The following is an 18,235-nucleotide window of genomic DNA, read 5'->3' on the forward strand; positions in this document are numbered from 1 at the left end:
TATTCGAAGCATTACCGGGTCAGCTTTTTATCTTGCCTTTACCACAAATTAAGCTTCTGTATGTGATGTATGACTTTAAATGTTTAGCATGCTTCAGTCCTGTTTTACATACGTAATCTGAAACCTCATAAAATATATGTAATTCCACACACAAAGTCCATGCAAGAGTAGCAGAAATGTGATTTATTGTAGCAAATAACATTGGCTTTCCTGATCTACAAAACGGTGAGAGCACCGGAAGCATTTAAGGATCAAGAGAAGGCTGTAAGAAATGCACTCAATTAAGCAAGTCAAAAGTAAAAATTTCACAACATACACACTTCACGTATTCTTTCCTTCAATTTCTTCACATCTGTGTTGTAGTTGACATGAATGAACATAGACTGTAAGCCTATTCGCTGTTCACCAAATATTGACAAACTGTGTGCAAATAGATGTCTAACAAAAGCTTCTGTTTGTCATATGGCAATTCATAAACACATTTCGTATATCTTTTTAATTAAGCAGGCATCATATTAGTATTTTGCATAAATTATAATAAATACAACAATTGTGAAATTGTGCAGAGAAAGACCAAAGAAGGTTATATTAAAGGAACAATAGCAAAGGCCAGTGCAAAGTGCAATAGGTCATGTGCACAAGTTCATTAAATGTATATTCACTACTTTCACTTTTCACTGGATGGAGAATGTGTTGTTTTACATTATTTACCTCTGTTCTATAGCTGCTGCACATTTTGTCACGTATGTAATTTGTGCTTACAGACTGAATCCCCAAATTGACAACTAAACACTGCACCGAGTACAGAGCTGGCTGTCATACTGTCAACACAATGTCAGAGACTGATTTTTCCCCAAAATACCAACACCTCGCATTGCCTTCCTCATCAACAAGGGATTCCTATGTGGGATGCACACTGCAGTGGTCACAGAAATACCCAAGAGCCAGGCAAAGTGAATTAAAAGCTCAGAAAATACCAACAAGTTATAGCACTGTTTGCACTAGCCTGTGTGTTGTCAACAGATAGAGTCCTGAACAAGGTAACGTGAGTGGTAACCGGATGCTTATTACTCTACACTAATACTACAATAAGCACACTTAAATTTCTTTTGTAAACATAAATTGTGTTCAACTCATGAAATGTGTCATTTCCACACTGGATTTTTGGAGAAGTCATACAAAAAGTAATGTGGCCATTAACAGATATACAGTGAATATTGATTCTGGATTATGAAAACCAACAAGAAAAGTGTAGTGATGAAGCTTATGTTGTAAGTGTATTGAGATCAATTCATCTTAATATGACAACGGTCACCAGAGATACAGCTATGACTTAATAATTATATTCTTCTGTGTTATCCAACGCTAGTCACAGTTAGACTGTCAAATCAACTGCCAAATAAATCTAATACAGTAGTACATGTATTTGCTTGCACATTACTGTGTATCATCCTTGTCTTGTCCAAAGGTCCAAACTAGCTTGTGTAACTTGGCAACAAGGGGACTAGCCCTGATGTTCTGTCTGTAATCACTTTGGGTTGTTCAGCATGAAGCTTGACAACAGTTGCTGTTTGTTTCATCATAAATGCAATCATCATAAGATAGGCCAAAAAAAAAGGGTTGAAAATGGACAGCAGTTCTGGCATCTTTCAAGTCATCTCGTAGCAATACTTCACGTCGTTTTGGACTTCAGAGTCAAGACTTCAGGTTCTACCTTCAGGGTTTTCATCCCACCTGCCACTACAGGAAAAACAAATGGAGGCCAAATATTACAACAATGTTCAGTTTTTAGGGAAAAGAACTTGCTGACACTTACATATCAACTGAAGTTTTCTGAATGTTGATATAGCTTAAATGTTATTTAAGATACATAACGTTTAAGAGACCACTATTCATTTACAATATTTTTAGGTGAAAATATGTTCTAAGCATCATAAGTATGCATGTAAGTAAGTAAATGAAAGAAGAACTGAAAAAGAGATTGTCAGTTTTTTAAAAACTGTTATCATCATATATAAAATCTGTGCCACTTATTTGTCTGGTGAAAGCTGGTTCAGTATCTCTAAGTTCAGTATCACAGATATTTATTTGCATGGCACCTTCTAATGACATTCATGCTACGCCTGTTGTTTTGGAAATCACATAGCTTGAGTATAAACACAAAACTCACCTTCAACCCCCCGCCACCAGACACAGAGGTGGTCATCGCCTGTTTCTCTGCCTCTTCCTGTTTTTTCCTTTTCCTCTCGACAGCTTCTGGATTTTTAACACCCCTGTATGCTGTCTGAAAAACAGAGTGGACTATGAACAAGTGCTAAAAGGCAACAGCTTTATTAAAAAACGTGTTTGTTTCTTGTTTGTGTGTTAGAATTATTTACAAGCAGTTTTAAAAACATGCATGTGTTTCAAAACTATGTTCAGTTACAACTTGCAAAAAAGCATTCAACTGTTAAGTAAGGAAATTCAGCTAAAGCTGCATTGAACAGTGCAGTACTGCTAACGTGACTGTGACTTTCATCTGTGGTGGTAAAGGTGTGGTAGTAAAGGTGTGAATTGTCAGGGCGCCAATTTAAAGATGAAAACAGTGACTTAGAGCAGAAAGATGTGGTAGTTAAAAACCAGCCAATCCAACAGATTAACCTGGCCAAGAAGGGGATTCATTCTGGTCCATATCTACTTACCTTGACAAAACTTTAGCATGGCTCTTACGGGTTTTCAAGTGGCTTTTCTGTACAATAAAAAATGACTCACGACACTGTCAAGTGCATCTATCTTAAATGGGGTGTATGTATTTAATAGAAGGCTATATACTGTAGTTATACCACAATCAGATACCAGATACCAGATTATTAGGTGCACCTAGCTAAGACAAATGCAATCTGAAGCAACAACCCTGCCATAAATCTTATCTTTGTAAAGGCTGTAATGTTCAGTCTTTGATGAATCTGTTTTAGTGTTGAGCCTCCTGGTAATTTCTCAGGAAGCTGTGATGCGTTTTCTGTTGCATTGTACTGTGTTATCATGAGAGGTGTTTCTAATTAAGGTAAACAAAATGGTAATGGTAAACATTGAAAAACATTTTTCAATGTAACACAATACAACATTACATTAAGTTAATTACGGTTGGATTTATTGCTGTCGTACAATAATACATTAGTTTTAGCCATATTAAAGTCTTATAGCACTTCACACAGACAAACAGACGACATCACTTGTGACTTACCTCTTTTTGTCGCTTCTCAGCGGCCTCAGCTAATTGTCGTCTCCTTGTCTCCTGTTAGAAACACAGAAAACTTCAGCAAACACTATACGCGGTCTTCGCTTGGTTAACTACGTTGGGCCTGGAGCATATTTAACATGCCAGAGGCTAAACACAGTCAACGCCTCCTAAACATTACCAAGTATGGCCTATTGTGGTCCCACTGATGATTAATCAAATTCACCTAGTTTCAAATAATGACCGTCATTTTATATTTGATACTGGAGTACAAGCGATACGTTGTGACTTGACTAGTGACACACCTGGTGATAAAAGCTGTATTAAATTAACTTACAGGATCTGGAGTGACAACAACGTCGTCCGCTGCTCCGCCAAGGCACGGTAAGCACATCCCCATTCTTGTTGTTATTATTCCATGCAGCAAAAAGGCAACGTTGAAAATTAGTTATGTGTCTCGGTGTAGCCTAAATAGCTACCTGACACGGTGGTAAGCCCGTTTCAAACTGCTGGGCTGACAGTTAAGGCAACAGAAGCAGCAGCCTCTACTCCCAACGGCTGCAGTTGGGTCGTCTGGCATTACCTGACCGTTAGCTAACGGTAGCTTCTGTTAGCTACGGTAACGTTAGCATTCTAGCTAACAGCTAGTTACCGCTACGCTACAAGCCCAGTCTCTGCTGCAAGCCATCTAATAAGCAGTTTCTCTTCACACCTCTTGTTTAATCGCATTGGCATTTGGAAAAGAGCTGTCTGAAGGTCAGTCCAAGCAAAATATTTTTCCTTTTGAGTTTGTTTTGGTCAGAGTTCAGCTGGCTTACAAATCTGTCAGGGTACGTTCAATAGCGTTACATTGTGAAACACAGTTGATGATTTCTGCTAGCTTGCTCTAGACTCTAGAGTCTAACTGTCATGGCAGCAATGAAAACACGACGAGGACACTATTGTTTTTCATAGTTAATGAATCGTAAGTATTAGTGAAAATAAGTTACTTGTGTTAAAATTTGTTCACTGCGCTCATAGTGTGTGGTATGTGATTTTGAACATAGCTTGGGGTGACAGGGTGGATACGACACTTCTGATAGCTGATTCAACAGCGCCACTATGTGGCGTGGAACGAAACCAACATAATAATCACCATGGTAACGACAGTAATAATAATAGTAATACGCTTATTGATACTGCATTCATAAATTCGGAATGTTTTGCGAAAAAAAAATTGTTTGGCCCTCGCAACCGATTTCGGGGGTAAGCATAAAACTATGACGCTAAAATCCCGGTTCACACGTATGGATTTTTATTCTTAATATCTGAACAGCGCTATTAATCGTTATTGATCTTGGCCCGTTTGCCCCTAAAGAAACACATTACAAAACTGAACATCTATTAACCACATTAGTGTTTCGTTACAGAGTACATTCATGTTAGAATATGAAGTGTGCTCTTTTTTCACCTGAGCCTGAACTTTTTTGTTTTCATCATCACGATGGTGTTTATGATTTGTCAGAACAACCGAACCTGTCTTAAGTGTAATTAACTTACATGGTAACAGAGTACGCCAGTGTAAACCATCAAATCCAGGTCAAACCTACCTTTAAGAGAGTGGATCTTCTCCTTTTAGTGTCTGTTGTCAGTCTCGTAGACTAATGACAGAAGTGAAGTGAGTGATGCTCCATACAGCAGTTCCGTCTAGTCAATATTCTACAATCAATAGCCTGGGAGTTTAATGTTGTATAGACCGATAACACTTCAAACTCCACCCAGCCGTCTTCGTCGCACCGCCCTGGCTGTTGTACACACTCTCCGTGTTGCTGCTCTGTTGGAATGACAGGTTCATGAGATTGTACAGCTTTTGTGGTTGTACAAGTTGTCATTCAGTGGGATTTTTACTAAAGGCGCAAGTACATGCAATGGAAGATAAGAAGTCACAGGCTCTTGGCATCTCCTCAGGTATGTTCAACTCACTTCTGAAAGAGGCACACTGAGTTGATCAAGGGATGGTAGTAAAACTGCAGCTAGCTATAAAAGTGAAATGATATAATAGCTGCTGAATACTGAATTTGATGTTATTAGCCAGATATGTGTCTTTAATGGTTTGTTCTTTGTTATTCACACAGTGAATTATTATTTAAAAACACAATTTTAATAAGCTGTTCAGCCTATTGTAGCATGTTGTTGCACAGCTGCCCATTATAATACTTTGTTATTTTATGAACTGCTGCAAACTGCTGTAAAAGCTACAAATATACAGTGATGAGTGCAGATGAGTTCAGTACTGTTAATCTGCGTGAGGAAAATGTATTTATATATGAACTGGGATATTGAATGAATGAGCAGGGAAGTTAGGGAAGGCACATTACCCAATGTTTTTTTATTTATTTATTTATTTTTTGTCTAAGAGGAGCACACATGGATGTCATTTTCCATAAATGAGAATTAGATTAAGTGGCCATGCCTGTACATAGAATAATAAGAGAACTTCATATGTATTTCTGGTGTACGGCGTTCATTTCATCTCTGTCATTTTTGCACAGCACCCAGGAAAGCTCACTGTAACATCTGTGGTTAGCCACAGTCTTTGGAAATGAGAGCGTGATTGTTTTCTAGGGAATTCCTGCAAACATGTCCAGCTTCATTCAGTTTAATGAGCTATCTAATGCATGAATGCTGTGGCTTTTATTAGTTGTTCTAAATAATCATTGCCCCAGGCAAAGATGAAAATGCCAAAACTCTTGGTTATGTCCTGACAGTTAATAGGTCAGTGTTTTCATCTGTGTTGAGCCATGTGGATAATGTTCAGTGGTGTGCAGAAACTCTGAGGGGGGGCATGGAGCAAATTGTGACGTGGTGGATCTGCTGAAAGCTGGATGAAGTGTTTACCACAGTATAAATCATGAAGCATTTGAAGCTAGTTTAGATCCTTCAGTGTGTATCTCGTCACCCCATAATAGAGGCGTTGTGTGCAAAAGAGCTCCCTGGGAAAAAATGTTGTTGAAAATCAGATTTTTAAAAACTCGCCAACCTTTAAATTGCAAAATATTTACTTCCTCTACATTCTGAGCATTGAAAACTAATCTAAAAATACTATAAAACTGTAAAATAAAGCTATGTGTTAGCTGAGTTCAACTGTAGTTATTTCTTTGTAGGACTTATTTCTTTTTCTATGCAAGTTTCACTTTTTTGCCAAAGCTGAACTCTCACAGGGGTTTGAAGGATTTGACTAGTCCAACAAAATATATGTCACTCTGCTTGAAGTCAAGATCTGATTTTGGAGTTATGATATTTTAGTTTGCATATTATTTTACAACAATGCCTGTTGTTTAAAGTAGTGTTTACAGGCTCTAATAGTTGTTCTTAATTATTGTTCTCACCTGAAGGAGCCCAATATTTGATCTGCACACACTGGAAATGTGGAAGGAGACAGGAGTGTTATGATTTTATGGAAACATTTATGTTGCCCCAAGTGATTACTGCTGACTGATGTAAGCTGGTTAAGAGACACAGACCAGATTGGAGTAGCCAGCATGTAATGGAAACACTGTGATATAAAAGCCCTCCAGACTGTATATACATCCTTTAGCTTATAGATATTAAGGTTATAAAGACTGATGCACATTTTATTCAATTAACAAGTTGCTGGAGAACATGTCCAGCTGCCTGCACTCAAACTAAATTACATTTGTTTTATCAGCTGCTGATATTTCTGTGCTTCAAAGTGTTTGTGAACATACATTATGTCATGCAATGTTCTAAACTTAACGGTAAGCTCAAGATATGTTTGTGACATTCAGTGCACAGTCTTGATTTAATCATGGTAATAGTATTTACCAGACTGTCTGGCTGTGGCGCGTACATGCTTGGATAAATTATATTTTAACATGGTTATAGGAGTCACACTTTCTCAAGTCAACATCTCATCACAGATTCACGGTTACTTGAGAGATGGAATTTAGCGACTTGTAGCTTTGAAATGTATTTGTTTAAATAAATAATCAATGTGCCAGGAAGTTCACACAGGAAGTACCTGCTCATCAATCGATCTACCTAATGTCTATACTTTTGAAATCTTCAAGGCAGTATATTACTGCACTTAGACCACACAGCTGTAATGGACAAAGCACATTTTAGAGAAAGTGATTTTTTTTTTCTGACCCATTGTCCAGAGCTCTGGTGACCTAGACACAGCAGTTTCCATGTCAGTATTATGACTTTAACCTTCCCTTCCTGTGCAAGGATCTCTTTAATGGCAGTCTTTATGTTTGACAGCGAAGCACCACTGGGAGAGGAGAAATTGCTCTTTTCTGGAATCATTCAAACATGCTCCTATATTTTTAACTGTATATTACCTTCACCTCAGGCTTGAAGTACAAAGCCCTCTGGTTGTGATTGCTGTTGCTGCCACAAATTAAACTGTGCACATTTAGCATTTAGCATTTCAGCAACATACCGTAGGCACCAGCATGTCTTCCAGCTGTGTGTTGACTCTTTGTTGGTTCCACCAAGAAGAGATGCTAAAGGGAGATGTCGCTGTTGAACCTGTAGAGAACCTCTGTATGTTGGTGAGTCATGTTGTTTGGACTCTGAGTGGTTCCCTGCGGCTCTTCCTGTTAATCTCAGTGAAACTGAATGCACACACGACACATCGGCACACTGAATGAAAATCTCTGACTGTAGATGTTATTTTTTTCCATTGTAAACAAATTAAAATGCATTGTTATATACTAATTTGGTTAGCCTTTGCAGTGACCTGTTTAGGATTCACAATGGTAGACCCTTCATTATGTAATAAGGCAATCACTACAAAATAATGGCTTAGTCACTATTTGCAAACAGGGTAAACATTAATCTATGATGTGCATTTAGCCATTTTTAGTCTTACTGTGCTGATTATTCCCCTGCTAATACTTTACATTCTCAGAGGCATTCAGCATACAGTAGTGTTGTTTTATACAAATGAGATCAAGAATTAATACTTTTTAAATATAATTCTGAATATCAATATGAATTCATAATGTAGTTGAGAAGGCCAACATTACATAATCATGTAGGCCTTAATAATATTTAAGTCATCAGTCAGTGAAGTCTCTATGCTGATTTTCATTGTTATACTTCTTTAGACAAATGTTTATTCCAGAAATCATCTATTGCTCAATGTTTTGGTTTTAGTTAAGTGAATAATATTTCAGTCAGTTTGACCGTTTTACTGGTTTTAATCCCTTATAAATATATCTGCTTTTTCTAACCTGATCAGATAAGTTACACATTTGGTTTTGGAAAGGCAGAGGCCTTATTGTTCTCCATTAGTCTCAAGTATCGGAGGGTAAAAGGTTTTTAAAAGATGTGTTAAAAATGAATGAGTACAGAAACACGAGAGGGATAGTAGAGAGCAGGACTGATCACATACAAATTTTACTGACTTGAATATACAAGCTGTTACATTTTCCCAATGATAACTCAAGCAACTGGTATTAAGGTCTGAATATGTGACAGGATGCCCTTCAAGATAAAAGCAACAACAATGTTTTAATAACATGCTCTGATCACCACATCTGTTTCTGTGTTTTGCAGGATCATGTCATCAGGACAACTGTATCTCCGTGCCCCTGCTGGAGAGTCAGGCATCCAGCTCCTCTGGTGCCGACAGGCAGGTCCCTATCAATACCACCATCAGCCACTCAACGTCCTGGAGCTCCTCGCTTGCCAACAGTTTCCACTCTGGAGGCACAGAGACAGAGACCGACCAACACTCTGGTGAGTTTGCCAACAGCACTTGTGAATCAAACTGAATATCACCAATCTAAGCACTGCTGCTGCATATAATATATTAGGTTAATACTAAAATTTGAAGCTGCTTCCTTAATAAATATGGACTTGTCTTACCCTTGCTGATTCTGCCGTTTTGAGTGTTAATGAGGTTGTAAACCACTGAAGTCTTTGTGCTGTGGCCACTGAATATCAGATATGCTCAGCAACACGGTAATGATTGGCTGTGTTGGCCACACTGTGAAGAGGAAAAGTTTACGCCCTCAGTCGAATTGTTTTCTCTGAACTTTTTTAATAACTTCATCAGCAGATTCCTTGGGTGCTAACCATCAGTAATAATTTAGTCAAATGTCTTGATGTTAGAAGTCTTTGTCATTCAGGAGCCTCTAGAGAGAGGAGAGAGGAATGAGGAGTTCTTTGATTATTTGTGTGTCCAAACACAGGGATGTGTTTAATTTTAGGGAAGGTAAAGTTCTGATTGATTATAAATGTGATTAAATATCTCTCTCTGCACGTGCTTGTAACAATTTCTTTGACTAGAATATGTAATTGATAATTTTAGTGTTGTGTTTTAAATACATCTATTACCATTATAATCTAACTGCAGTTATTTTACAGTTATAAAATTTTGACTCTTTACTGACAGCCAAAAAAAAGATGAAAATTAAGTTTCTTTCCTAAAATCTAATGCATATTGCAGCCCAGATTTAGAGGATTTGATAGCTTTTAACTTTAAATATTATTGTATAGCTTTTGATGCAAAGATGATTGACAGTTTGACAGTTAATCATTTTGTCTGGAGACTGCAGGAGTGTCACTCAGTATGACACTCTAGTGACAAGTAGTTTATGATTGGATATTTACTCGCATACCCTGAGGTGAATAATGCATAAACCCTTTGTGGTTCTTGCAACTTAATGCCGACAGCTCAGTTAGTCATCTTTTCAACCACAGGGTGGCAGTGTTTTATTTATCAAAAACCTTGCTCCCTCTGCAGCGTTGTCATCTGACCTATATCTCTAAACTAACTGGCAGCAATGGAGGAGATAAAATTTTAAATGGCACTGACCCTATAAAGAGCTGCATATTTATTTATTTAGTGGCCCGATAGAAGAAATGCATTTTCCTGGTAGTTCATTGACATGTTATTGGGGTTGGCACAGCCAGCCCTGCCACCAGTGCTCAATAAACATCGGAACAGTGGGAGGAGGAGAGGCTTGCTGAGCTGCAACAAAGCAGATGGTATTTGCATCTATGACAGATGCCAGACTACTCCACAGAATACCAGCGCAAACAGAGACTGATACACAAAAGCAGGACCACTGCAACCTGTGTTATTGTGACCCAGTAAAGAATGGCCAGACCACAGTAGCTGTCAGTTCAGTGTGTGTTCGCACAGAAACAACATGAACAATGAAGGGCTTCTCCCTCATGGGTTTCAGATCCTGATTGGAGTTCTGCTGGTCTGCAGCTCAGTGTGTCTGACATTGAGATGAAACCAGTGACCTTGCAGATAAACCATGATAAAATCTCAGTGCTATTATGCAATTGAAGACGTAAGGCAAAGCGATACAGGGACAATATTGTGTGGTTTGACTTTATGTTCTCTCTAACATGCAGAGTTTTGCCATCACATAATTTGACTCTGTGATTAATTAAAATGCCTCCTGTTCAATTTTTCATGCCTCATGTAAATGTTAGAAAATGTCAAAAACACAATAAAATGAGCCTGTGAATACAGAGGCACATCAAGGTGCTAGAGTTAACAACAGCAGTAAAATATAAAGGAAACCATAAATTCAAACAGGCAAATGAAAACAAGGTGAAAATGCAGAGCAATACTGCAGAGCAATATCTTATTTTAAAACGGCAATGAATGTTTTTTTAATGAAACTAAATATACTGTATTCTGCATTCTTACTACAGCTCTATATCTGTACTTACAAAACTCATTCAGTTCATTTTCTTGGTCATTCTGGTTGAGTCCCAATATGTCCAGCAGGGCAAATATTCGCCCAGTTTTAATATTAGGCTATTAAACTATACTGTACTCATTTTTACCACCCTGCTCACTTTTCATGACTGATATTATATTTGCTCTCAAACAAGGGAGCCCCTGCCACTACAGCAGCAGTGTGTCTGCACAGCTGATCTGTGAGCCCTGTAGTAGTAAACTATAGTATTGATTGTTTTCAGTTTTTCCTCACAGCCTCACAGTGTTAAATGTGTGCCAAGGCAAAATGTTCAGCATGAAAAAAAAAGTTATTGGTTTTGTCCTCTGTGTCTTATGTTGAGGATTATATGATGTCCGGTGGGGTTTAGATGATCTGACAACCCTTGTGCATGTGAAATCCTCTCTGAATTTTCTGCAATAATACAGTGTAGTTTGTCTAATAAGGCTGAATTTAGAATGGCTCTTCAAAGGTTTTTCATTAGTGAAGTTTCAGTCTTTCCTTCAAGGCAGCAAAATGGCCTGATAAAATTATCCAAAGGGGGGTTATAATGCTTTAAATTATGTTGGCCTCAAAAAAAAAAAAAAAAAAAAGAAATTAAAATGCGTATTGAAGGTGTTATTGCACAGTTTTTCGAGGTCAGCTTTTAAAAAGCTCTGATTGCCTTAAATCTTGGTTAGCACAGGACCCTAACTGCAGCCGATTTTTCGTGGGCTATCTAATAGTTCCTTCGACTATGGGATTCCTTAGGGCACAGGCAGCTTTCATCGCGGGTAAAGGAGAATGATTGATGAACGAATCAATACATGTCCTTGTCGGTCCATTTGAGATCGGCTGCCCCTGGTAATTTCTTTTTATATATATTTGGAGTCAGTAAATCAGGACAGAGGGGGACGTGTCCATCTCAGGACCTCCCCTACCGCCCGTCACCATGACAACAGCCGTGGATGGTGGTGGATGGGGAGCGGAGGTGGTGGGCGGGGGGGAGCATGCGGAGCTTAGACAGGTGTTGCTGGGGTTTGCGCATCGCCCGTGAGATCGTTTGGCGGCATGGGAGCTGAGAGAACACCTACGCAACCTCACCATAGGTTCCCATGTATTCTGCAATTTTGCTTTTCGAAATACGGGATTTAATTACCGCTGGAAACCAACTGAACGTCGCAATGGTGCACCACTCGGGCTCAATCCAGTCCTTCAAGCAGCAGAAAGGTTGGTGGCTAATGTGGCAGTTTCGCGTCCAGTGATGATTTATTTTGGAGCCGAGTGTGATGTGTGGAGACTTTTCTCTCTAGTTAAACAGTTTGCGATGTGAAATGGTACTCAGAGGTTTCGGACTCTCTACTTGCTGTAAGTGTGACGCAGAGTTGGAGGTCTTGCAGCCTCCTCCTCCTGGGATGAAGCCTGTTTCTGAACCTTGTGCGCTTTGATATTTCATCCACTACTTTATGTTTCACTGACTGTATTAAGTCATTATTTTTTAGCAGCGGGCTGCAGAGTTCAGATTACAGCTACAGATTACAGCAGATATATCTAAGTAACACCTCACGTATGACTAAATTTATCAGGGATTGTTCAAATTTGGAAACGCCAATCTATTTAATCCTCATTCGTTATAATACAATGGATGGTTGCAGTTGTAAGGCTGCACAGGAAAATGAAATGACCTTTCCACATAATTGAGGCAATGCAGATCCTAGAAAGCAGTGATTTGAAGTATAGTTCCCATGACATACAAACATTTACAGCAGTACAATATAGCCTATAATATAAGCAGAGATAACATTGTGTTGGGCATATGTTTTAGGAAAGATACAAGCTGTTCAATACATATCTGTCCAGGAGCATTCGGAATAATTTTTTCAAAAGGCAGAGTAGGTTGTTCATGTCTCACACCTGTCAGGAATAGCTGCAGTCAGGCTTTATGTTTTTGAAAGTAATAAAAAAATTATCTGAGGCTCTCAAAAAAAGTTCCTTTCATGCAGTCAAATGGAAAATACATCTGCACTTATCACATTATTGAAAGGGCAATATGAGACTTCAGACGTCGGCTAATGTTAGAGTCCATTTGGCAGCTTTGCGATAAGTTAACATAGATCATGTAACAAACTGTACAGTGGAAGAAAGATAATTGGTCTTCACACATTGGAGTAAATTACAAGTAAACACCTATCAAGTCATCAATCTGTGTCTTCCATTTCAGATAGATTACACTGATGCACCAGTATTGATTTTAGACCCTAAGAAGGGCTCTTTCGGGAACATTATCAGTTCTTTAACACTTTGTGTTAATTATGAATGTGCCAGTTGTTTAAATTTAGAAAAAAATGGTGGTGGAAAGTTCTTATTTACACGCTGACACAGGCTCATAGATGAGGAGAAATGACCTTTTTTGTACTTCTGTGCCTGTTTGAGGAGGATGAAATGGTCTATCCCCTGGCTCCTGATGAGAGGATGCTGAGCTGAGCACCTAGAAATCTCATGAACGAGGGATGCCCTGCTGAAGAGGTTGTTAACTTATCTGCTCTTGCTCCCTTTGCTGGTTTTTGAGTGCAAAAACAAACAGATTTAAGTAAAAAAAAAAAAAAAAAACAAAACGGGATATTTACACTGACGAGATGTATCTTTCCTGACCCACTTGCACAATATGGACTGTACCACATGAATAAATCCTGGGTTTGGGGTTTGTTTGTAATTCTTGTGATAATCTAAATAGACTTTCATTCTGATTATATTTTGAATTCTGTTTTAGTATATGAGTTGTGTTCCATGCTGCAATTATTTCCTTCTATATTGCTGTTTCAGAGAAATTACTAGCCTGCAACAATATATATCAGCCACAATATATCACAGAGTGAGCCAGTTCCTGGCTTCAGTCCAGCACAATAGGAAGCATGTAGCACAAGATGATATCATATTTCTGTAAAAATCTGACTACTGGCTTGAGGGCCCACTCAATATGTCAGTGACTGCTAAGTGCACCATTAAATTGAAGGCAAAGGCGGCGAATGTTGGCTCGCAAAGTCTTGCTAAGCAATATTCAGAAATTATACTGTACTTACTCAAACACAATCGTCAACACTATATGAGAGCATAAAAGGCACAGAGCTGAAAATGCCTGTTCACCACTCGAAAGCTGACTGGAGCTTTGTGTTTGATGTGAAAAGCTTTCTTAGTGCTACAGGGGCCAAACTGTTGTTGTTTTTATTGGTAATCAGTAAAATCTGGAAATTACTGCAAAATCAACTGGAAGCCAGTATAAAGTGGTTTATAGGGGAGATAAATATTTCTCCGAGCTCCCCTTAAAAGGCTCTCCGCTGAGCTACAGGTGAGATTTTTTTGCTTTTGTATTTTTGCTTAAAAGCATAGAGTTAGACAAAAGTTAGAAAAGGGACTGATTATGAATATAAACATGAGATTTTTTTTTCTTCCTGCTTTATGAAAATATATCACTCAGTTTATAGAAACTAGATTACATTTGGACTTCAAAATGAAAATGACTCACAACCATCTGATTACTTACTTTCCAGAATCTGAGTTAATTTCAAATGTTCTTTGGCAGGCTAATCATCATCTCCAATTTAACAGCAGTGTGTTGATGAAACTTACACTGAACACTCAATGTCTGCCAGAAAGGATTTGCTTTTATATCAGTTTTTAAATGTAACCTGGGTCTTTGGTCACACCTCCATATGTTTTATTCTTGAGCTGTAATGAACAGTCAATTAATTGATGTCAAATGTGAGAATTTGCATCTTGGTCTTACATGATAGTGAACTGAGTCATTCTGGGTGGTAGACTGTTGGTCAGACAAAAGATATTTGATGATGTGACCTTGCGCTGTAGCATATTGTGACATTTTTCACTGTCTTTCTGTGTTTTATAAACCAAACGATTGATTAGTGGAGAAAATAATCAGCAAATAAAATGACAAATAAATGACAATAATTGTTCATTACAACCCAATACTGTATTACAAGGAGTGTTTACAGTACTAATAACCAACATCTCTTATAGTCTCTGAAGAATGTTGTATGTATATCAAGCAGTGCCCTGCTCTTCCTCATGGGAATCGTTTATGGATTAGTGAGGTCTTTCTTGTTTTTTTTTGTTTTTTTTTCAAACACAAATTGTGTGTGCATGTGTGTTCTGTTTGTTGATGGGTTGACTTCTGTCCTCTATCACACTACACTTTTTAACCTAGTGCATATACTCAAAATATGTGTTAATAGTGTGTGCCTGTGTGCCTGTGCGTGCGTGTGCGTGTGTGTTCATGTGTAAACCTTTAGTTGCACAGTCCTAAGCAGGCCACCTGTCCTCTTATGCAAGCAGGCAGATGGTTTTATAGATACAGACATTAAATTGAGGACAGATTTGGGGGTTGTACATACACAGCATCGTCTGTGATTTAAACAGGCTACTGTAGAATATTAGGCAAACATCAGCTTTATGTTGGATGAGTTGATCCATACTGCTTAGAAGGTGCCTCTTACTGTATTGTAGCATGTCAGGTAGACAAACTTTTAAAAAATGGCAAAAACAAAGAGGCTGTTTTGTTCTGCATAGTGTGGCAGTTAGCAGCTTTAACACTTTCACAGTCTTTAAATAGTCGGTGGCTGCTTTTGTTGCTAGGTTATAAGAACATTACAGGGAGAAGTTCTGCTGGAGACCACAGCTATAGTTTAATCACATCTACAAAAACCCACAGATTTTGGTGACAATGGTGTCGTTATGGAACTAAAATGTTCTGTGAACTTTATGCCTTATATTGTTTACAGAGGCCAGTGCACTTTATAGGCTTTCACAGATGAGGTGTGTACCCATGGAAGCAACAGAGGCTTTGCAGAAAATCCTGTGACGTAGAAGAAATCACAAGCAATCAGTGGGCATAAGACGATAGTGTGACATTAAAGGAATGGGGAAATATAGGGATTGAGAAGGAAGGAAGATGTTTAATCTGTTCAAATAATGCAATCCAGAGGTTGTGCCAGGATTGTGTAACAGGATCCTGAACGGTTTAAACCGTGGATAAAAATTACCATCTGCTCTGAGGTGTGTTCACGGTCAGGCTGACAGGCTCAGCTGCACGTGACAGACAGATGACAACAAACAGAGTCTGTGGAGCAAATTATTATCTACACTGAGTGCACAGTTATTAGGTAAATCGTATTCTTCTGGATCAATTTGTGTTATAGAACAAATACAGTGCTCTCAGTCAATCCGAATTGTTAGTGAACCTCAAACCTGAATGTTGAAAGGAAAAGGGAGTTTTATCCTTCTCGGGGGAATATATATGTGCACAATAATTAGACAACAAAATTATAAAAAGGTTTTTTCCCCAACTTTCTCTCTTGTTTATTCTCAATTTTTAGTGTAAAAAGTAACAGTGACCAACATAACCACCCCTCCTGTCAGGAACTGCTCTGAGCCTTCCGTCCCTGGAGTCTGTATATTGTTTTCCCTTGCAGTAAATCTCACATTAAGTCTGATGAGGACAGGGGCCAGGTCATTATTCGGTCATCTTAGAGGCCTTTGTTGGCTGTCCATGCAGTGGAGAACTTGTTATGGAGAATTGTCTTGCATAAAGTTCATGACCTTCTTGAATGCTGCAGATGTTTTTCCTTTACCACTGCCTGAAGAAAGTATCTGCCAAAGACTGGCAGCAGATATTTTGATTTTCAGTCCATCTTCAACCCAACACTACAACAACTAGCTCATCCTTCATGATAGCAGTCCATACCAGTACCCTTCCTCCACTTTGCCTGACTCAAAGTGGTGCGTTGTTAGTGTCCGTTATTGATGCAGCTACGGGCCCATTCATCTGGTCCATCAAGAGTCACTTTCATTTCATCATGTCCATAAAGGCTTTGAAAAATCTGTCTCCCAGTATTTCTTGGCCAAAGCTTTATTCTGCATTTTGTGAATCTTATTCAGTGGTGGTCATGATACGGCCTTCTTTACCCTGGCTCTGTCTGAGCTCTTGACAACTTGTATTTCTGGACACTCCAGGTAGGCTGCAGTTCTGGTTTATGGTAGCACTGGAGGATAATGGGACCCTGCTTGCATTTAATTCTTCTCAAGTCTTTTGCAGTTAATTTGCACCTTTTCTTCCCCATGTATATTTTTGCAAGCCTGTCTGAAAGGCATTTTACAATTTTTGACAAACCCTCTCTCATTACACAAATACATATCATCTGAAAATGATCCATTATTGAGTATTCAAGTTTATATGGTTTGGAGGTGGAAAATATTCATAGAAATTATTAAGTCAGAATACTCACTTGTGTAATACTTGTGCAAGTAATGTGTTTTACTTTGATATTAAAGTATATTTTGTGTTGATCCAAAAATTCTTGCTACATCTGATGTAATATATCTGTGTAATTAGATGCTTGATGTTTTAATCGCACATATATTTGTCTCAGATCAAGTCAGTGAGCTGGTTTGTGAGAAATAAACACTGCATTCATTAGCTTCAATATACTGAATGTCATTATAGTCACTTAAGTCAGTAGCCTCTGTAGCTAAGTCGATAATCTATAGAATATATTAGATTTGAATAGCTAACCATAATTTATCGTAATTTAAATGAATGAATGAGCAGACATTACGAACTTATTTGTATTTGAGTGGATTTTATGTCAAATTATTTTGATGGCATAGGTTTTGTAGTTTTTGTTTGTAGAAAAATGAGACAATCAATGTAAAAAATTGGTACAGTCCGTGTTTCTGCTACAGTATGTTTTTTGATATTACCACTGGGTGTGCAAAAGTCAGATATCTTCAAATTCTAAATGTAGTGGCTTTAAATATAAATGTGTTGAGTGACCCCTCTTCATACAGGATTTTACAAAATGTTACCAGCTTGATTTTCACCTGCTATAAAGAGAAAATCAAAAGATACTTAACATCTTAAACTACAAACCTGCAGTCACAATACTAGTGGTGTAGCAGTTACTGTGATACTGTGCTGATTACCAGCTGCAGCATTAAAATATCTTTTCAAATAGCTGGAATCAATCTGAGAACACTGTTATGATATTGAACCTATATTTAGTTCATCGTCTGTTTCAACCAGCCCAAGATAGATTTTGTCAGCAAACTCAAGTGTCAAATTTTAATGTCTTGTGACTCATTTTCACACTTTTTGCATGGATTAAATTGAAAATTCAAATATATTCAGTGAAGCACTCGTGCAGTCCACACCTGATGATTTGCTACTCACACTTGTCCTTGGTCAGCAAGAATTGTCTGTGAGCCGTACTAAGCACGTAACTTAAGATATAAGTTGAATATCCAGAGGCTGATA

The 18,235-nt window shown here is 38.2% G+C and overlaps 2 protein-coding genes across 2 annotated transcripts in view; one reads left to right on the forward strand and one right to left on the reverse strand.

Annotated features, from left to right (window-relative positions):
• Nucleotides 1–168: 168 nt before the first annotated feature.
• Nucleotides 169–4,035, reverse strand: LOC121181869 (small VCP interacting protein). Its single transcript, XM_041038065.1, has 4 exons — nt 3,555–4,035; nt 3,224–3,274; nt 2,171–2,284; nt 169–1,740 (listed from the first exon to the last, which is right to left on the reverse strand). Exons 1-4 carry the CDS (start codon nt 3,615–3,617, stop codon nt 1,726–1,728), a joined length of 243 nt encoding a protein of 80 aa, XP_040893999.1. The 5' UTR covers nt 3,618–4,035; the 3' UTR covers nt 169–1,725.
• Nucleotides 4,036–12,023: 7,988 nt separating this feature from the next.
• The window catches only part of ano3 (anoctamin 3), a 28,873-nt gene continuing 22,661 nt past the window's right edge, over nt 12,024–18,235 (forward strand). The window contains exon 1 of the mRNA XM_041038023.1: nt 12,024–12,138. Coding sequence (XP_040893957.1) covers nt 12,024–12,138 — 115 coding nt within the window. The remainder of the gene's footprint in view (nt 12,139–18,235) is intronic.

This window comes from Toxotes jaculatrix, chromosome 5 (assembly GCF_017976425.1).
Source record: "Toxotes jaculatrix isolate fToxJac2 chromosome 5, fToxJac2.pri, whole genome shotgun sequence".
Lineage (NCBI taxonomy): Eukaryota > Metazoa > Chordata > Actinopteri > Toxotidae > Toxotes > Toxotes jaculatrix.